A 22,453-nucleotide genomic window follows, 5' to 3' on the forward strand; every position below is an offset into this window, starting at 1 on the left:
GGCAGATCACCTGAGGTCAGGAATTTGAGATCAGCCTGGCCAACATGGTAAAACCTTGTCTCTACTAAAAATACAAAAAATTAGCTAGGCATGGTGGCCTGCACCTGTAGTCCCAACTACTCAGGAGGCTGAGACAGAAGAATCACTTGAACCTGGGAGGCAGAGGTTGCATTGAGCCAAGATCACACCATTGCACTTCAGCCTGGGCAACAAGAGCGAAACTCCATCTCAAAAAAATTTTTTTTAAGATTCTGGATGTTAGAACTTTGTCAGATGCATAGTTTGCAAATATTGTCTCCCAGTATTTTGGGAGGTTGTCCATTTACTCTGTTGATAGTTTATTTTGCTGTGTAGAAACTCTTTTGTTTGTTACATTCCATTTGTCAATTTTTGCTTTTGTTGCGGTTGCTTTTGGTGTCTTCATCATGACATCTTTGCCAGAGCCTATGTCCAGGATGGTGTTTCCTAGGTTACCTTCCAGGATTTTTATAGTTTTAGGTTTTGTTTAAGTCTTTAATCCATCTTGAGTTGATTTTTGTATATGGTATAAGGAAGGGGTCCAGCTTCGATCTTCTGCACATGGCTAGCCAGTCATCCCAGCACCATTCATTGAATAGGGAATCCTTTCCCCATTGCTTGTTTTCATCAACTTTGTTGAAGATCGGATGGTTATAGGAATACAACATTATTTCTGGGCTGTCTACAGAAAATAAACATTTTTATATCCAGAGTATTTTCGTCAGTCATAGGAGCAGAAACAGGTATGAGTGTACGAATCTTCAAATAATTTTAGATGTGTATCCTAATTGAAAAACTGCTAAGAAGTGTACATTGGCAAGGATCCATATCTCTTCCATGTCTTGAGAGGTTTTATTATTATTATTATTATTATACTTTAAATTCTGGGATACATGTGCAGAACATGCAGCTTTGTTACATAGGTATACAGATGTCATGGTGGTTTGCTGCATCCATCAACCCATCATCTATATTAGGTATTTCTCCTAATGCTATTCCTCCCACCCCACAACAGGCCCCGGTGTGTGATGTTCCCCTCCCTGTGTCCATGTGTTCTCATTGTTCAACACACACTTACGAGTGAGAACATGGGGTGTTAAAACTAGACGTTACTGAATCTTTTTTTTATTTTTTGTCTTGGCACTGGGTTCTGGTAAAAATATAAATGAGTATCAGCACTACAGTTAAGAATTGTCAGTCTAACAGGGACAAAGACATACACATGGATAATATATATAATAATCATAATACAAGGTAAGATAAGACTATGTAAGGAACATTCTTAAGAAATTACAGAAGGATGAAATGTTATCTAACTGGAGGTTAGGACACGAGTTTATAGGAGAGAAAGGGTGTCCTCAAACTTATTACCTGTGCTCTTACAATTCTCAATTTAGGTATTCAACAAAGAAATGTTTTGTTAGAGACTTAATTAGATACTTCCTCAATCGTTTTTCATCATGTGCCCACAGTTCTAAAATTTTGAAAGGAAAAAGTAAGATTATACAAGAATACTATGTTTCATATTACCTGGTTTTATGTAAATATTTATTACCTGTGTTTCAGGGTCTTGCTATGCTCTGTGTAAAATAGTGGATAATAGTAAGAAATATGCTGTTTCTGCTCTCATGAAGCTTATTATTATGGTTCCAAGAACAAAAATGGCCTTCAGCATGTGTGATGCTATCATTTTTAGACATAACTCTTTTAGCAACAGTTACTTTAACTCCTGATGTTTTCATAGCTACTTTTTAGATACTAGTTTGGTTTTTCTCACAGTTCTTCATCTCCACCAGTTCAGCAATTTAAGCAATTTTTACAGTGATGATTTTTGCCTGAATTTTAACTGTGACAATTTTCTGTCAGTTATGACACTTATCACTTATGTAATCATTATTTATCATGATCATGATTATCATAATGTATGATGATGATTCTTATTTTAGTGAGATAACACTTGGAAACAGTATATTCGAGTATACAAGGGTAGCTGCAGGACATCCTGCATTTGCTTAGGTTATGATTTTCAATAAAATAAAAACTGTGGATCTTGGAAGGAGGATTTGCATTTTAGAGTATTTTTTGTTTGTTTTTCGTTTTTGTTTTTTGGGTTTTTTTTGGCAAGACTATTTTATTTACTTTTTAAATAAAATAAATTTAAAGAATTTTTAATAATTACCCTGCAACTTTCTTCTTTAGCCCAAAATATATTGATAAACTACCCCTAGGGTGTTATATGGGTTCCAAGTGCTTCCTTTATAAAATAAAATTATTAAATTTTGACCATTTATACAGCTGATTATGATAGTGCTTCTTACACACATCTTACCAATAGCAAGGAGTGAAGGTCATGAATTATTGGTAGCATGATGCCTTACATAGAACAGTACTCAGTTTTGTTGAGATTGGTACACGTAGCATTTGAGAATTTGAACTATGAGTTTAGCCTTATCAAAATCTATTAAGTCTATGAATACTGCAGTAAAAGGATATTCTGACACTATGTTACAGAACACCCAGACAAGGGCCAGTTTATCTCCTGATGTTGGATCCAGATTGCAAAGAAAATACCGATGAATATAACAGTAACTATCAAATGGAATCATTTTTAGAATCTCCTGTGAATATCATATTTATGCATTTAATAATTATTTAAAACACTATATCCATAAAGTAAAGGCAAATCATAACACAGGCAATAGAGATACATTGACTAGTTTATATTCATGCTGGTTTACTTTATTATATATGTTATTGATAAATACATTTTAATGAATAGAAATATATTATTGTTTTCAGCGAGAATGCTACTGGGTATAAATCCATTCTATTTAAAAATAAAAGGATAGGTATTATGTACTAGCTATGGTTGTAAAACATAGTTTTTGGAAATTTCTAATAAATTCAATTAAATATTCATCCAGTGGTATAAAAAATTTGTGATTAACAACATCCCACATAATTAGTAAAGCTATGTGTTAAAGTCTTTGCAGGATCTCTATACTCTGGAAATGTTACCAGGGCTCTTACCAACTCTGCATGTTCAGAAATCAGTGTTACCATTTTTTCCAGGAGCAATTAGTCTGAAAAAACTAACCACACTAGCAACTCAATAATTGGAATGGTAAAAATAAAAAATAAGCTGCAATCCCACTGGATTACTGGATTTGCCTGATCAGTATGTTCTTTTCCCAATAGGAATGTCTACTTGGGAAACCAGATTTATATTACAGATTTCCTTTTGAAATATAGAAGCAAAGTCAAAAGTTGTATCATCTTAAAAATTTTTTTCATAGAATTATGATAGCCTCATGCATACTTTTATTTTCCCCCCAACTATTGCTACTTCATGCTCTTATCTGGAGCTGAATTTCTTACTTATAAGGGCATATCTAAAGTGTGAATGAAATGGCCAGGGTGAAAACCTATCATATTAATCCCATCTGAAAATTTTCAGAGCTTCTCCTTCAGCTACTGAAGAAAATTTATACCACTTAGCATGGCATATAAGGCTCTTAATATTTGGGGTCCTTCCTGCATACATCATCCTTATCACCTTTCCCACCATACCAGTATTCTAATAATCCAAACTAATTATAGTTTCCTAAATAAAACCTGCTGTTTCATGCCTTTTTGCCTGTACATACACTATACTCTTGACTTGGAGTGGCTCCCTCATCTCACACTCTATTTACATCTGTGTGATGTTATTCATTCTTTTAAATCCTGTTCCAGTTGAACTTTCTCAATTTTTTAAAATAATCCTCTCTACTGCCTCTTCTATACAAATTATGTTCTGAACTGAACTTATTTGTGTACATATATTTTTCTTTTAGATCAAGAGCTCTGAAAAGTGGAGATTGTCATTCATTTCTGTACTCTTATTAATTAAAATAGTCCAGGCACATACATAATGGCAAATCAAAATAATGAATAAAAGAGAAAATAGTCAGTCACTCAGTGTATCAAGCCTGTGTCACGTGATAAGTACCATTCTATGCATTAGGTAAATAATAGAAGATTAAAAACAAATTTGCCATCATGGAAAATTTGTATTTAAGTGGGGAGTACAGATTTTAAATATATATAAAGATACTTTCAGGTAGCTATAAGTGAAATGAAAACTAGAGCACAATAGGGGGATAGAGAGTGATGGGAGTACTGTTTTAGATAGAGAGGTAGAGTGGTCAGCGAAGATCTCTGAGAAGGTGTCATTTGAGCAGAGGATCTAAGTGAAGTAAGGGAGATAACTTGGGTGGTAATTAGAGACCAGCATTCTACTTAGAGGGAATGAGCACAAAGGACCTGATACAGAAGCATGCTTAATCCTTTTAAAAGAATCACCCTGTCTAGTGTCTGAAGAATACACCAGGGGAGGGAAGGAGATGGCAGGTATCTAGAGAGGAGGACCAGTTAAAGAGCTTTTGCAGTAATCTAAGTGAGAGTTTATGGCATGTACCAGATTAATAATGTTGGTGATAACAAGAAGTAGGAAAATACATATATAGTTTTCTTTATAATTTTGAGTTTTATTATAGATTATAAGGGGCACATGTGCAGTTTTGTTACATGAATATATTGTATGATACTGAGGTTTGGGGTACAAATGGTCCCATCATCCAGGTAGTGAGCACAATACCCAATAGGTGGCTTTTCAGCCCATGCCTACCTCCCTCCCTCATCTAGTAGTCTCCAGTGTCTATGTTCTCATCTTTATGTGTATTCAGTGTTTAGCTTCCATGTATGAGAACATGAGGTATTTGGTTTTCTTTTCTTACATTAATTTACTTAGGATAATGGCCTCCAGAATACATTTTGAAATCCTTATTTTTTGCTGGATTGGATATAAAGTACAGAAAAAGGGAGGAATGGAGGATGATTCCAAAGTTTTTTGCCTGAGTAGCTGTGTGAATGATGGAACCACTTACTGACATAAAGTATACAAGGGGAGGAGAAGGTGGGTGTTGAAAATCAATTCTTAGGTTTTGATATGCTTATTAGTTATCCACATAATGATGATGATATTGAAAAGGAAGTTAGACACACAAGTCTGGAATTGAGAGGGGAGACACTGGCTGCATATATAACTTGGGAATTGTCAGCATATAAATGGTATTCACAGCCAGGAAATTGGATGAGATCACCTGGAAAAAGAACATAGATTGAAAAGAATTCTGAAGAATCAAGCATGAAATTGTTTTTAGAAGGAGAGAGGACTCAACTGGGTCAGAAGCTGATAATAAGTTTAAGTTAGATGAAAACTCAGAATTTCCTATTGGATTTGGCTACCTGGAGGACATTTATAGCTTTGACAATAATGGTTTCAGTAAAATTTGGGGGCAAAAACCTAATTGTAATGGGCTCAAGAGAGAGTACAAAAATAATAGGATTTTCTTGGTAACTTTGTGGTAATATACCTAAAAGTTAGGCAAAATGAAAGTAGTAGATAGAATAATAGTCCCTCCAAAAGTCCAAATTCTCCTCCCTGGAACCTGTAAATGTGTTACTTTACATAGCCAAAGGAATTTTGTGGATATGACTAAGTTAATGATGTTGAAATGGGTATATTATCCTGGATTATCAGCTGGGCCCAGTGTAATCCCAAGGGTCCTCCTTATAGATGCAAGAGGCAGGCAGGAGAGTCAGTGGGAGTCAGAGAGAGATTTGAAGAGGCCACCCTTCTGTCTTTGAATGTGGAATGATATGGTTTGGTCTGTCCCCACTGAAATCTCAACTTGGATTATATCTCCCAAATTCCCAAGTGTTGTGGGAGGGACCCAGGGGGAGGTAATCGAATCATGGTGTCTGGTCTTGCCTGTGATATTCTCATGATAGTGACTAGTCTCATGAGATCTGATGAGTTTATCAAGGGTTTCCGCTTTTGCTTCCTCCTCATTTTTCTGTTGCTGCCACCATGTAAGAAGTGCCTTTCGCCTCCCACCATGATTCTGAGGCCTCCCAGCCATGTGGAACTGTAAGTCCAATTAAACCTCTTTTCTTCCCAGTCTCGGGTATGTCTTTATCAGCAGCATAAAAATGGACTAATACAGTAAATTGGCGCTAGTAGAGTGGGGCATTCTGAAAAGATACCCAAAAATGTGGAAGTGACTTTGCAACTGGCTAACAGGCAGAGATCGGAACAGTTTGGAGGGCTTAGAAGAAGAGAGGAAAATGTGGGAATGTTTGGAGCTCCCTAGAGACTTCTCGAATGGCTTTGCCTAAAATGGTGATAGTGATATGGGCAATAAGGTCCAGGCTAAGATGGTCTAAGATGGAGATGAGGAACTTGTTGGGAACTAGAGTAAAGGTTACTCTTGTTATGTTTTAGCCCAGAGGCTGATGGCATTTGGCTCCTACCCTAGAGATTTATGGAACTTTGAACTTGAGAAAGATGATTTAGGATATCTGGTGGAAGAAATTTCTAAGCAGCAAAGCATTCAAGAGGGACTTGGGTACTGTTAAAGGCATTCAATTTTATAAGGGAAGCAGAGCATAAACGTTTGGAAAATTTGCAGCCTGACTACATGATAGAAAAGTAAAAGTCATTTACTGTGGAGAAATTCAAGCCTGCTACAGAAATTTGCATGAGTAGCAAGGAGACTAATGTTAAACCCCAAGACCATGGGGAAAATGTCTCCAAGCCTTATCAGAGACCTTCACAGCATTTCCTCCCATCACAGGCCTGGAGGCCCAGGAGGAAAAAATGGTTTTGTGGGCCAAACCCAGGGTTCCTGTGCTGTGTGCTTGGGAACTTAGTGCACACAGGGACTTAGTGCCCTGTGTCCCAGTCACTCCAACCTTGGCTGAAAGGGGCCAATGTACAACTTGAGCTGTGGCTTCAAAGGGTGGAAGCCCCAAGCCTTGGCAGCTTCCACATGCTGTTGAGCTTGGTGATACACAGAAGTCAAGAATTCAGGTTTGGGAACCTCTGCCTACATTTCAGAAGATGTATGGAAACTCCTGGATGCACAGGCAAAAGTTTGCTGCAGGGGCAAGGCCCTCATGGAAAATCTTTACTAGGATAATACAGAAGGTAAATGTGGAGTTGGAGGCCCCCACTCAGAGTCCCTACTGGGCACTGCCTAGTGGAGCTGTGAGAAGAGGGCTACTGTCTTCCAGAACCCAGAATAGTAGATCCACCAGCAGCTTGTACCGTGCACCTGGAAGAGCTGCAAACATTCAACACCAGCCCATGAAAGCAGTGGGAGGGAGGCTGTACCCTGTAAAGCCACAGGGGTGGAGCTGCTCAAGACCATGGGAACCCATATCTTGCATCAGCATGACCTAGATGTGAGACCTGGAGTCAAAGGAGATCATTTTGGAGCTTTAAAATTTGACTGCCCTGTTGGATTTTGGACTTGCATGGGCCCTGTAACCCCTTTTTGTTTTGGCCAATTTCTCTCATTTGGAACAGCTGTATTTGCCCAATACCTGTACCCCCATTGTATCTAGGAAGTAACTAGCTTGCTTTTGATTTTACAGGCCTATAGGTAGAAGGGACTTGCCTTGTCTCAGATGAGACTTTGGACTGTGGACTCTTGGGTTATTGCTGAAATGAGTTAAGACTTTGAGGGACTGTCAGGAAGACATGATTGGTTTTGAAATGTGAGGGCATGAGATTTGGAGGGGCCAAGGGTGGAATGATATGGTTTGGCCCTGTCCCCAATGAAATCTCAACATGGGTTGTATCTCCCAGAATTCCCATGTGTTGTGGGAGGGACCCAGGGGTGGTAATTGAATCATGGGGGCTGGTCTTTCCTGTGCTGTTCTCATTATAGTGAATAAGTCTCATAAGATCTGATGGGTTTATCAGGGGTTTCCACTTTTGCTTCTTCCTCATTTTTCTCTTGCCACTGCCATGTAAGAAGTACCTTTTACCTCCTGCCATGATTCTGAGGCCTCCTGAGCCATGTAGAATTGTTAAGTCCAATTAAACCTCTTTTTCTTCCCAGTCTTGGGTATGTCTTTATCAGCAGCATGAAAACAGACTAATACATGGAAGAAGGAATCCCAGCCAAGGAATACAGGTGGTCTATAGAAGCAGGAAAAGACAAAGAAACATATTCTCTCCTTGAGCCTATAGGGGTAACACAGCCCTGCCAACACCTTGATTTTAGCCCAGTGAAACCCACTTCAAACTTCTGACTTTCAGAAATGTAAGATAATAAATTTTAGATGCTCTAAGCCACTAAATTGTAAGTTGTTAGAGCAGCCATAAGAAATTAATATGCTATTTAATGTCGGGGGCCGGTGAGAACGGCACGTCTGCCGGGGTCTCTCGACCTGCAAGAGGGTCCCAATACCTGGAAGAGAGAGTGCGCGGAAGAAAAGAAAAGACAGGACAGCTGGAGTCTGGAGGGCTGGCCCTAAAACCAGCGACTTTATTGTACACTGAGTTAGTATATATATCTTTTCCTACCTCATTTTACAGGAACATTCTTTGCCCCACCTCATTTACATAAGCATTCTTAGTCCCAATTATCAGAACAGATGCCATTATCTTGATAAAGGGAAGAGAGAGCCATCCGGCTACAAGCTTAGGCAGCGCTTAGGCAGCGGAAAACACACAATGGGTACAATCAAGTCACACAATGGGTACAATCAAGTCATGGAGGTGGGTCTCATTATCAGGGTGAGGAAACCTATAGTTAAAATGTTAATGATCTATGCAAGTCATCAGAGAGGCGATAGACCCATTAACTGCAAATAGCAGTCACAGGAACAAGCATGGGACCCATCAATAGAGGGTAAACAAAGTCATAAAACTAGCCCAGAGCAGGTACTTCAAGAAACAATGCCTAGTAAAACCACACAGCCTTCACCCAGCATTTTAGGTCAGTGGACCAGAAATAGGCTTCTGCAAACTCAAACTTCTATTAAATCTCTCTTTCACTGGTCTCGACTGCTTCCAGGGGGTGAGAAACATGTCCGGGCTCAAGCTCCATTATGGCGGGGACACCGAGTGGTCTCAACGCTGGAGCGATCCCCACAATTTAACATATTTCACAGGTTGTGGGTATTAAAAGGTGAACATTATCAGTCATTTTATTAGCATGTTGTCTGCCTGTAAAATCTGGCTGTATACCATAATCCACCCTCTGGCTCCTAAAGAAAGATGTCCATCCCAAGTATGAAATACATTAACTTCATCGCAAGGTCTCTGAAAGTTTTATCCCTTTACACTATCAACTCAAAATTTAAAAATCCCATCAGTTACATCTCATTTGCTAAACCAGGTATGAATGAAGCTCTGGGTGTAATCCATCCCAAAGCATAGTTTCTCTCTATCTGTGTACCTGTGAAATTTAAGAACCAAGTTACCTGCTCCAAAAATACAGCGTCAGGACAGGCATAGGGCAACAGTTAAAGACATTGGCACTTTAAAAGAGAGACAGTGAAAGACAATGACATTTCTAAATCTCTCCAAACTTGTTTGTTTTCAGAGTCCGAAAATAATGCTCTATTGTTCAAGGTTTTACCTTCTAGCTCTTGGCTCCACTCTCTGGGCCATCATTTCTTAAAATAAATAAATAAAAGGTAGCATATGTTTGCAGAGGAGTCATTTTATTAGCTTATCTGCCTGTAGAATTTTGAGTATCAGCCTTCTTTTATACTCTCTCTGTTCTTTTTGGCCGAAGATGACAGTGTTTCTGATTATATAAAATTTTCCTAAACTTTGTGGGTCTCTTAAATATGTTATAGGAATTCATTAGAAAAGAGGCCCCTCTCAGATAGTCATACCTCTATATTTGGCTCTGCTGAGATCGCTGAGGTCATCTATAAGTCACATGCTAAATCTCCTTAAGGCCTGTTTTGTAGTTGAACACTCAACTTTTTGATCTTTTTGTGGTATTAACAAACTTTATAGCCATATCCTTGGCTATTTCTATTCTGACAGTGAATCTCAATTTTAGCATCTTTTGCAGTCTTTTTAGGCTGGGAATTTCTGAGATCATCAAGTCGTATTTCCTTTTCATTTCACAGTTCTTCTCTCAATCTGTCTCTTCTGGCATTTTACCATAATCAGCAAGAAGAAATCAGGGCCAGACATGGTGGCTCACGCCTGTAATCCCAGCACTTTGGGAGGCTGGGGCAGGTGGATGACAAGGTCAGGAGTTCAAGACCAGCCTGACCAACATGGTGAAACCTCATCTCTACTAAAAATACAAAAATTAGCCAAGTGTGGTGGCGCATGCTGTAATCCCAGCTACTCAGGAGGCTGAGGCAGGAGAATCACCTGAACCCAGGGGGTGGCGATTGCAGTGAACCAGATCATGCCACTGCACTCTGAGGTTGCAGTGAACCGAGATCATGCCACTGCACTCCAGGGCAACAGAGCAAGACTCAGAATACTCAGGAGGAGGAGGAAGGATGAGCTGGAGGAAAGGGAAGGGGAAGGAAGAAGGAAGGAAGAAAAAGGGAAGAAGGAAGAAGAAGAAGAGGAAGAAATAACAATAATAATCAGGCTGTATCTTCAATACTTTGCTTATAAATATCCTCAGCTAAATGTCCGATTTCATTGTTTACATAACTACAGGGCACAATTTCACTAGCTTTCTGTCACTTTATAACAAAAGTACTCTTTCCTCAATTTTCCATTAACATTTCTCATTTTTTTCTATGCCTCACTAGCAGCACCTTAAACATCTATATTTCTACCAATAGTCTGTTCATGATGACTATGTATTCTCCAAAATAACATTTTTTTTCTACCATGCTCTTCACTTTTCCTGAGTCCTCACTAGCAGAGTCATTAACATCAACATTTCTACTAACAATCTATTCAAGGCAATCTAGGTTTTTTTCTATCATGCTCCTCAAAATTCTTTTAGCCTCTTCCCATTGCCTAATTCCAAAGCCACATCCACATTTTTTGGTATTTATTACAGTATCACCCCATTTCCAACACAAAATCTGTATTCATTTCCTATTGCTGCTATAACAAATGACCACAAACTTAGCTGCTTTTGAAAAACACAAATAGTATTTTTTTTTTTTTTTTGAGATAGAGTCTTGCTCTGTCACCAGGTGCCAGGCTGGAGTGCAGTGGCACAATCTCGGCTCACTGCAACCTCCACCTCCCGGGTTCAAGCAATTCTCCTGCCTCAGCCTCTCAAGTAGCTGCTACTACAGGCTTGTGCCACCACGCCCAGCTAACTTTTGTATTTTAGTGGAAATGGGGTTTCGCCATGTTGGCCAGGATGGCCTCGATCTCTTGACCTTGTGGTCCGCCCACCTTGGCTTCCCAAAGTGCTAGGATTACAGGCATGAGCCACTGTGCCCAGCCACAAATAGTATTTTTAAATAGTATTTTTCAGTTCTGGAAATTAGAAGTCTGATACTAGACTCACTGTACTAAAATCAGTGTATAAGTAGGGCTGTGGTCCTTTCTGGAACCTCAAGGGGAGGATCTGTTTTCTTGCCTTTTCTGGTTTTTAGAGGCCACTTACACTCCTTGGTTCATGGCTCCTTTCTTCATCTTCAAAGTCATTAATAGTGGGTCAAATTGTTCTCACTTCACTTTGATCTCCTGCCTTTCTCTTCCACTTCTAAGGATGCTTATGATTATATTGGGACCCCCTGGATAATCCTGGATATCTGTCTTAAGATCAGCTGATTAGCAAACGTTATTCTATTGGCAACTTTAATTCCCCTTTGCCATGTAAACTAACATAGTCTCAGGTTCTGGGATTAGAAAGTGGACATCTTGGGATGGAGGAGTGGGGGAGGTTATTCTGCCTACTATGAGAGTCAAGGGAAATTTGGGGGACAGAGACTGCTAGTTGTCCTCTAATATTCATTCTTGCCTTTTTTCTAGTAATAACATCTGTTTTACAGGTTCCTAGCTACCAGAATAAAAACAATGTTACTCAGCCTCTCTTATAGCTAAAATGGCTATATGACTAAGTTTAGAGCTGTGGAGAAGAAAAAATGCCCTTTTCTCCTACTTCTTTCTCCATGCTGGGTGGAATACAGACTTGAGGTATATCACTGTACCATGCAGTCATAGGTCATAGCTAGGGCTGGTACAAAAGCAAGCTAGATTAAACCTGGGACCCTGCTGACATTATAGAGCAGAGTAACCACACCAGCTAGAACTTTTAAGTGAGCAAGAAATAAACTATCTTATTTAAGCCACTTTTAATCTCTGTTGAAACAATCTAACTTAAATCCTAGCTAAGACTTTTTTTTAAGGTGGGAGATATTATAATGTTGTAACTCCTTTTTAGAAGCAGATGGACTCATACCCAAAATCTGGTTCACATATAGAGACTAATGAAACCCACACACCAAAAAAGTATGAAAAGCTTTGTTACTAACATAACCGATGTCCTTGGGGACAGCAGGTCAGGCCTTCACAGCAGGTCTGAAATGGCTTGAGAGATCAAGGAAAGGAGACTGGTTTGGGTCTTTTTATTGCAGTTAGAAGCTACACAGGGCTGGGCTGAGGGTTCCTAAGTGCAAGCTGGGGCTTGAATCTCCTGATTTGAATCCCCTGCCAAAGCCAAAGGAAAAAGCACCTGGGCTTTCTCATTAGCATGCCCAGATATAAAGCAGAGGGGACAAGAGAGAGGTGAGGCTTAAAAGCTGTCAGCAGTCAAAGATCAAAAATTGAATCTGGCTGGGTGCGGTGGCTCACACCTGTAATCTCAGCACTTTGGGAGGCCAAGGTGGGTGGATCACCTGAGGTCAGGAGTGCAAGACCAGCCTGGCTAACATGGTGAAACCTCATGTCTCCTAAAAATAACAGAAGTTAGCTGGGTGTGGTGGCACATGCCTGTGGTCCCAGCTACTTGAGAGGCTGAAGCAGGAGAATCGCTTGAACCCAGAAGGCAGAGGTTGCAGTGAGCTGAGATCATGCCACTATACTCCAGCCTGGGCAACAGAGTGAGACTTTGCCTCAAAAAAAAAAAAAATATTAGCGTAACTGTGTGTAATTAAAAGTGATCAAGAGAGAACCATATCTGTAGGAACAGTCTTTGTGTAGGTAATGGGGATTGAGCTTTAGTGGAAGGGGAGAAATTGGCCTCACATAGAACTATGCAAGGAGGACAAATCTGTGAGTACAGAAGCAGGTAGATTTAAAGACATGGTAGTAGAAATATGGAGGGGCTCTCTTGTAGTAGCTTTTATTTTTGGTTAAATAAGCAAATTAATCAAGTGAGTAAGGGGAAAGAAGATGTGAAAGTTATCCCACAGAGCTGGACAATGAATTGTAATAGAGAAACTTGAGGTATTTGTGTTTTGCACTACCCTTTGTCATTTCATCTAAAAGAGTGGTTAGATATGATCAGGGTTGAGTTTTTGCCAAGAGTCTCAGCCTCGGTTTCTCAGAAAGCAACCTGTGGTAAGGAACTTATGTACTGTTATTGGAATGACAAGGGATATGAAGGAGGAAAGGAAGGAAAGCCAATATAAAGATAAGATCATTGAGGCCAAGAAATTGAGTTGCTGAGATACTGGATGGATTGTCTATGTGGATGTTGAAATGAGTAGAAATGAAAATAAGCATAATGCCGGCGCAGTCACTCATGCCTGTAATTCTAGCACTTTGGGAGGCCAACGGGGGCAGGTTGCCTGAGCTCAGCAGTTCAAGACCAGCCTGGGCAATATGGTGAAACCCCATTTCTACTAAAATACAAAAAGTTAGCCAGACAAATTTTGCTTTGCTTCTCATTTGCAGTGTATAAATGGTCTTCCATTTTTTTCTTTCATTTATTAAATATTAAGTACTGTCTGTGTGCCAGAAACTTTGCTACATTCTAAGAATACATCATGATCACAAAATACCCAACTTTGCTAAGGCTAGGATTCACATTTCTAGTTTAGAAATTTTGGCCACAGCCGCGCACAGTGGCTCACACCTATAATCCCAGCACTTTGGGAGGCTGAGGTGGATGGATCACGAGGTCAAGAGATCGAGACCATCCTGGTCAACATGGTGAAACCCCGTCTCTACTAAAAATACAAAAATTAGCTGGGCATGGTGGCGCGTGCCTGTAATCCCAGCTATTTGGGAGGCTGAGGCAGAAGAATTGCTTGAACCCAGGAGGCGGAGGTTGCGGTGAGCCAAGATCACGCCATTGCACTCCAGCCTGGGTAACAAGAGCGAAACTCCGTCTCAAAAAAAAGAAAAAAACAGAAATTTTGGCCACAAAAGAAGAAGGCAGAAGTGACCAGAAGCCATTATTGTTGGAAGATCACCATGGTCAGTCACAGTGATGGGCAAATACAAAAGTGCCAGCAGCTCACTCTTCTCCACTCTATAGCATCTTCATGACTACAGACTCTGCTGACCAACAGCAGCCCCAGGCCCACCACCAGGGACTAGGCTGCAGACCTGAAGACAGTAGCTTCAGAAAAGCAGAGTTTTTCCACATTCAGCAGTTTCCATAGATTTCCCCAGCAAGCTCCTACTTAATGGTTCCACTTCAGCAGCTTGGGCATGCTTGGATTATCAGATTCCCCTGCAAGTTTCTATTTGTTTACCCACACCAGTGCATCAAACAGCCTGCTCAGTCATTGTTTCTCTGATCCCGACTGGCACGCCACAGTAAAGCAGGCAAGATTTTTATCCCTTGCCCCTTATACTCTAATCCTCCAATTTTCCTTTTCCAGACCTTCATTTTCCCAGCTCCTCCCATATTTGGTAAAATGTAATTCCTATAATAAATACCTTAGTCCCATAATTCTTACAATGGCTTTGTTTTCCTGATGGATACAGTCTAACAGAGGAAATGTAAAAATAAGCGGTCTCTCATAAATCAGTGTAAAAAGCGCTAACTTCACAGGTATATAAACATAGGGGAGATGAACAACATTCTAAATTCTGAAAAAAGCTTCAGAGTTAGCCAAATGAAGACTATTTCATAGACTGAAAAGGAGAAAAGAACTTCCAAGGCCTAAATGAAACAGATTCAGGACGAAGAGGGAGAGGGAAGCAGGGGCTAGCATTCCCATAGGTTTCCTTCTGACATGCCTACCTAAGTGGGTTCCCAGCTCTTTCATCATTAGTTCCATCAGACATTGTTTTCACAAGTTCATACCCAAGAACTCCCATTTCTGCTATACAACACTATAGAGATTTCTTGGTACCTAGAATTTATCTAGAAGAAAATTTAAAATAAAGAGCTTTAAATGCAGGTGCAAATAAGTTACAATTTATCATTTCATTTTGAACCCTCAATTTTTTTTTTCAAGACGGAGTCTTGGCCTTTTGCCCAGACTGCAGTGCAGTGGCACGATCTCGGCTCACTGCAACCCCCACCTCCCAGGTTCAAGTGTTTCTCCTGCCTCAGCCTCCCCAGTAGCTAGGATTACAGGCACACGCTGCCACCACGCCCGGCTAATTTTTGTATTTTTAGTAGAGATGAGGTTTTACCATTTTGGCCAGGCTGGTCTCGAACTCCTAACCTCAAGTTATCAACCCATCTCGGCCTACCAAAGTGCTGGGATTACAGGTGTGAGCCACCGCGCCTGGTCTGAACCCTGAATTTTTTATTTATTTTTTTTTTTTTGAGATGTACTTTTGTTCTTGTTGCTCAGGCTGGAATGCAATGGCTCGATCTTGGCTCACCGCAGCCTCCACCTCCTGGATTCAAGCAGTTCTCCTGCCTCAGCCCCGCTAATAGCTGGGATTGCAGGCATGCACCACCATGTCCGGCTAAATTTTGTATTTTTAGTAGAGACGGGGTTTCTCCATGTTGGTCAGGCAGGTCTCAAACTCCCGTCCTCAGGTGATCCACCTGCCTCAGCCTCCCAAAGTGCTGGGATTACAAGCATGAGCCACTGCACCGGGCCTGAACCCTGATTTTTTGGTTTTTTTTGAGATGGAGTCTCACTCCTTTGCCAGGCTGGAGTGCCATGGCACGTGATCTCAGCTCACTGCGACCTCTGCCTCCCAGTGAACACTGAATTTTTAATGAAATTGTAAAATTGGACATTTTCAAAATGAGAATTTTACCTCTTATAGTACAAAGGTACTGATGAAAATAACGTAAGGGTTGAAGTAAATAATCTATAAAGTCCTCTCCAACCTTAAAATCATTACCTGAGAGAATTATGCCAGGATGTATTGAATATGCCACTATTTGACATGCCAGCCTGGTTTGTGGCTGCAGTGTTTTGGCATGTGTTTGCATTTTTGTGTCTTCTTTCTGATTTCCAGGAGAAGAGAGAAGATAGAACCAGCAGTTGCAGAGACAAGAGATAATTCCAGCCAAATCCGTCTAAGAAGACCTTTCATGTACTTCTCTAGGACTAGATGCATATCGTTTTGTGAAAACCACCCATAGGAAAACGTGAGCAACAACCCTCATGAACATTCGTCCTAACTCAGATTTTGTGAGCAGTGACATTTAACAAAGCAGTGAAGTTTAACAGAGTTCTGAGAATACCATGAACTACATTATGCCTGCCTGAACAAAAATCAGGACATCACCTAGCTCTGAATACATGCCACAAGGATGAAGCTTGTGAGTAGAACAAATAAACATTTTTCTGAAGAATTCCCAGTGCTCCTTTGCAGCTTATAGATTCCATGTTGAAATATATATTAAATAAAATTTCTGTTCATTAAACTTCTTTATTTCTATTAAACCTCTAACTTGCTGATGTTTATGAAGTATGGCATATTTTGATTTTGTAATTGCCCATATCACTGTAATAAATACTCCTAAAGTTACCACATCCCACAAAATGGCCCTTGGCGGCAGCCATCAAGCAAAGTTACCTTTTTGTATGGTGAAAGGAGGCCTTCCTGTGGCTGTAAATTACATTGACTCTTCCAAATTTCATACATGGCACTTTGGCATACAGAAAAAACATGAAATTTTTCATTAAAATGCTATGAATCAAGCCAGGGGCATTGGCTCATGCCTGTAATCCCAGCAGTTTGCAGGCCAAGGTGGGCTAATCACTTGAGCTCAGGAGTTCAAGACCAGCCTGAGCAACCCTGTCTCTACAAAAAATACAAAAATTAACCAGGCATGGTGGAATGCACTTATAGTCCCAGCTACTTGTGGAGGGGTGGTTCTGAGGTGGGAGGATTGCTTGAGCACAGGAGGATTACTTGAACCTGGGAGGTTGAGACTGCAGTGAGCTGTGTTTCACCACTGCATGCCAGCCTGGGTGACAGTGTGAGACCCTGTCTCAAAAAAAAAAAGGTATTGAATCAAAATTAGAAATTAAGAGTTTTAAGAAAACATATTATGTGGCCTTTTATTAATAACACTACTAAATTTTGGTTCCTCCCTATAATTAGTTTTGAAACACTTGATGTAGTGAGAAATGTATTAACATGTTGAATGCCTACTATGTACCAAATTTTGTGCGTGTATTTTTTATTTAATCTGACCAGTCACCCAAACCATGGGTATTTTTGTCTCCATTTTCCAGATGAGAAACTGGTGGCTTAAACAAATTAAACTTACCCAAGGCTACATAGCTACCTATGGTAACAGAATCAAGATTCAAACTCAGGTTTATCTGGTTCTAAAACCCATGTTCTTTCTGCCATCACAGCCTCCGCCTCCATTTTGGTAGAAATGGGAACTATTCAATGAAATGAGAGAAAACAGAAAATGAATTCACTTTTAAATGAAGAAAATTAGTGGAAAAATAGACCCAATGAAGGAAACATTTGTGCTTTCCTTTATTTTTAATTATAAAAGTAGGATTTAGGAAGGCAACAGAAAATTTAGTGCTTAGACTTTTAAATAGAAAGTTGTGTGCCCCTATAGAAAATATTTGAGAATTTTTTATACTGTCAAGAAAAAATTCTGTGAAATAAGGTGTAATTTATAAAATAACATTTCAATGGGGGTAAGTGGGCCAGAGAGTGTGCCAAGTTGTTTGTGAATCATTCCAAGCACCTCAGGTGAAAACTCACTTTGATTTAAAAAAAGAAAAAAAGACCAGGGTTTATATTGATATACACTAGTATACATGTACACAGCAGCATCCTGCATGCCAAACTAGGTTCACCGTTAATAATCCCTCACTTTAATGCCTCTTAGGAGCCAAAGAATGCCTCTACAAGCAAAAGATAGTTGAAAATAGTTAAAATCCAAAGTCGGAATAGGCCAAAAAAAAAATAAAATAAGCCTAACTAGTAAGCTGGTGAAACAAGGTAAGATTTGCATGTTACTAGAACTTGCACATTATGACATTGTCCTTTTATGAAACTGTGGTATGACCAGAATTCTTACGCAATTCTGCCCATGACTCCTTCAGAATTTTAGTAGATACAAGGTGGGTTCATTAAAAGTGACCAAAGTGGAAAGACAAAGACTAAAGATCCTTTGTGAATTGAAGTGAAAGAGAATAGCACTTTGCATGCTATAAAAGTGAAAACTGAAAATGTAATAAAAATAACACTTTTTGGCTGGACACAGTGGCTCATGCCTGTAATTCCAGCACTGTGAGAGGCCAAGGCAGGAGAATTGCTTAAGCCCAGGAGTTTGAGACCAGCCTGGACAATGTAGCAAGACCCCATCTCTATATAAAATATAAAAATGTTATTTTTAAAAAATAACTTTTTTTAGGCCAGGCACAGTGGCTCACGCCTATAATCCCAGCCCTTTGGGAGGCTGAGGTGGGCGGATCATGAGGTCAAGAGTTGGAGAACATCCTGACCAACATGGTGAAACCTCCGCTCTACTAAAAATGTAAAAATTAGCTGGGCACAGTGGCACGTGCCTGTAGTCCCAGCTACTCAGGAGGCTGAGGCAGGAGAATCACTTGAACCCAGGAGGCAGCGATTGCAGTGAGCCAAGAACATGCCACTGCACTTCAGCCTGGCAACAGAATGAGACTGTCTCAAAATATATATATATTTTTTTTAATAATATAAGAAAGAAAAATGCCCTTTCACACTGCATCTTCAACTTCTAAGGAAAAAGACTCTCCTTTCAAATGTGAAGAAGTAAATTTAGAGAAAATCAAAGAAAGCATCACTTTCCTCAGTGGAAGAACTTATGAAACTTCTTATGAGAGAGTAATCTCAGGCCAGTCTTGCTGGCTCAAACCTGTAATCCCAGCACTTTGGGAGGCCAAGGCAGGTGGATTGTTTGAACTCAGGAGTTCAAGACCAGCCTGAGCAACATGGCAAGACCCCGTCTCTACTAAAAATACAAAAAAAAAAAAAAAAGATAGCTGGACTTGGTGGTGCATGCCTGTGGTCCCAGCTGCTGGGGAGGCTAAGGTGGTGGATCGCTTGAGCCCAGGAGGCAGAGGTTGCAGTGAGCAGAGATCATGCCACTGCACTCCAACCTGAGTGACAGAGCGAGACCCTGTCTCAAACAACAACAAAAAAGAGATAGAATCTCTTGGGCAGAAGGTATCAAATAATCGAAAGAAAAATTTAAACACATTTGTGAGAGGTAGGGCTTCTAATAACTGGTCAGAAAAATTTAGTCTTCATTTTAAAATTGACATCAGGAAGGATTACCATGACCTTATTTTAAATCCATAGTGCACCAGAATGACTATGTCTGTGTTTCTTATGAATGTTGAAGCTGTTTGCGAAAAGCGTACTGTATGCATATATAAATATACACACACGTATGTATTTTGATAGCTATTACATGTACTAAATTTTGTCAATTTCATGTAATTTACCCCTTACAATAAAAATGATTCATTAAATGTATAATTAAATGTGACTTAGTTTTTATATCTCTGTAAATTTTTAAAATAAAAATTCCCAAAATGTTTATTTGTATCTTCTTTGACATTGAGAAACCTGACATTCATTAGCCACAATGCATGCACTAATTTAACTCTAGTATACGTGAAAATTCGCTTCAGAATTGCTAATCCACATACCTAGGAGAAACTACCAACTAAAGAACAGCATTTATATCATTCTTTTCATCCCCAATCTTACTGACTATTACTGTGTAAACAGTCAACACACAGTTTTCCAAAGTTATTAAGGCCAGCTCCTTTCTTCTCCACCCCCTTCACTGTGGTAGGGTTTTGTTTGGTTTTTGTTGCTGTTTTTTAAGAGTTAGGGGTCTTTGCTTATAGCCATTACTGGGGGAAAAAAAAAAAAGAGTTAGGGGTCTCACTTCCCAGACTGGAGTGCAGTGGCAAAATCAGCTCACTGCAGCCTCGAACTCCTGGCTCAAGAGACACGCCCATCTCAGCCTCCCCAGTATCTGGGACTAAAGGCATGCACTGCAATCCTCAGCCTTTTTTTTTTACTTGTTTTTTAAGAGGTACGATATCATTGTGTTGCCTGGGCTAGACTGGAACCCCTGACCTCAAACAACCTTTCTATCTTAGCCTCCTAAGTCGTGATGGTTTACTAATTTTATTAATTCACTCTTTGTAGAATTGTGTGGGTGTTGACATATGCATAGTGTTGTATACCTACCACTACCGTACCCTGCAGAACAGCCCTGTCACGCCAAAAATTCCTTCATACAGCCCTGAGCAACCACTGATCTGGATTTTGTTTCTGTTATTTTGTCTTTCCCAGAAAGGGGGAATACTAGAATAAAACTTGTGGTGCTAGATTGAAGTTGGACATATACAGAGAATTCTTATAATTTTATGTTGCTCAGCATCCATTTTGAATATGTTTACCTTTCTCATACCAGAAGCAGGGTTCAGTCATCTTTGGCACAATTTCCAGTTCTACATTACACCCAAATGGCTTGAAGCTGGTGGCCAGCAACAAGACCTTAGAGGGATCTCTCCTGAGCCCTGCGTCCAGTATGAGAAAGTTAAACATGCATATGTCAACACCTACACAATTCTACAAAGAGTGAATTTACTGTACGCAAATAAGAAAAATATCCAGGATGCTGGAAGAATCCAACATGGAATCCAGATTGTGACAAATGAATCTGACTGTATTAAAATTAATAAAATTGGATCCCAAGGTCAGGAGTTCAAGAGCAGCCTGGCTAATATGATGAAACCCGTCTCTACTAAAAATTATCCAGGTGTGGTGGCGGGTGCCTGTAGTCCCAGCTATTTGGGAGGCTGAGGCAGGAGAATCGCTTGAACCTGGGAGGTAGAGGTTGCATGAGCTGAGATTTCGCCACTGCACTCCAGTGGAGACTCCGTCTCCAGAAAAAAAAAGAAGAATTGTTGAATTCTAATAAAGTCTGGGCTGGGTGTGGTGACTCACACCTGTAATCCCAGCACTTTGGGAGGCCAAGGCAGGTGGATCACTTGAGGTCAGGAGTTCAAGACCAGCCCAGCCAAGATGGTGAAACCCCATCTCTACTAAAAATACAAAAATACTCCTTTTTATTGCCACAGTGGAAGAAAAAAAAAAACCATTAAGAGCTGATTATTTGAAAGGGAAAAAAGTCTATATGCCAAGAAAAAAAAAGATTTTATCTTGCAATAAAGACTTCCTGTAACAACAGCTAACGTTTGTTGAAAGCTTTTAATATGCCAAGTCTTGTGCAAAGCTCTTTATATGCAGGATTTTATCTAATCCCCCAGCAACCCAGTGAAATCAGTAGTATCATTACTATGTCCATATTCAAATAAGGGAACTGAGGTATTATGAGGTTAAGTAATGTGTCCAAGGTTGCAAAGGTGAGGAAAGATACATCCAGGAATCAAACCGAAGTCCATCTGTCTTTAGATGTAACCTAACCTATCATGTACAACTAGGTTTCTTTTTTGAGACAAAGTCTCGCTCTGTCACCCAGGCTGGAGTGCAGGGCACCATCTTGGCTCACTGCAACCTCCACCACCCGGGTTCAAGTGATTCTCCTACCTCAGCCTTCTGAGTAGCTGGAATTACAGGGACCCACCACCATGTCTGGATAATTTTTGTATTTTTAATAGAGACAGGGTTTCATTATGTTGGCCAGGCTGGTCTCGAACTGCTGACCTCAAGTGATCTGCCCACATCGGCCTCCCAAAGTGCTGGGATTACAGGCGTGAGCCACCACACCTGGCCAAGGTTTCTTTTCAGAGCAGAATTTTCCAGATAATTATGAGTACAGGCTTATTTACAAGATTTAGAATTCGCTAAAAATATTTTTTAAACTTTTTACAAACATAACTAAGGTGAACATGTAACAAAAACTTTTATAAGCAAATGCATGTACCAATTTGGAGAACTATTTAATTTGCGATATGAGCACTTAGGAAATACTGAAACTTTAAATCTTTCTAGCTTTTGTAAACCACCAGCGGAATGTACTAGGCACACTGTCTCCTTTTTTTTTTTTTTTTTTTTTGAGACAGAGTTTCACTCTTGTCACCCAGTCTGGAGTGCAATGGCACAATCTCGGCTCACTGCAACCTCCACCTCCCAGTTTCAAGCAATTCTCCTGCCTCAGCCTCCATAGTAGCTGGGATTACAGGCATTCTCCTGCCTCAGCCTCCATAGTAGCTGGGATTACAGGCATGGGCCACCGTACCTGGCTAATTTTGTATTTTTAGTAGAGATGAGGTTCAC

At 40.0% G+C, this 22,453-nt stretch overlaps 1 protein-coding gene across 7 annotated transcripts in view; it reads left to right on the forward strand.

Annotated features, from left to right (window-relative positions):
- The window catches only part of CEP126 (centrosomal protein 126), a 97,097-nt gene extending 77,364 nt beyond the window's left edge, over window positions 1–19,733 (forward strand). For 4 of the 7 annotated variants that reach the window (XM_064375356.1, XM_064375357.1, XM_064375359.1 and 1 more), the window contains 2 exons: window positions 5,940–5,992; window positions 16,187–19,733. In XM_064375356.1, coding sequence (XP_064231426.1) covers window positions 5,940–5,992; window positions 16,187–16,313 — 180 coding nt within the window. In that variant the 3' untranslated portion in view covers window positions 16,314–19,733. The remainder of the gene's footprint in view (window positions 1–5,939; window positions 5,993–16,186) is intronic. The other 3 variants (XM_012454971.2, XM_012454951.3, XM_064375358.1) reach the window with 2 other exon arrangements.
- Window positions 19,734–22,453: the final 2,720 nt, after the last annotated feature.

The sequence above is a fragment of the Aotus nancymaae genome, unplaced genomic scaffold (assembly GCF_030222135.1).
Source record: "Aotus nancymaae isolate 86718 unplaced genomic scaffold, 86718_ANA_hifiasm-v0.15.2.pri h1tg000012l, whole genome shotgun sequence".
Classification (NCBI taxonomy): Eukaryota; Metazoa; Chordata; class Mammalia; order Primates; family Aotidae; genus Aotus; species Aotus nancymaae.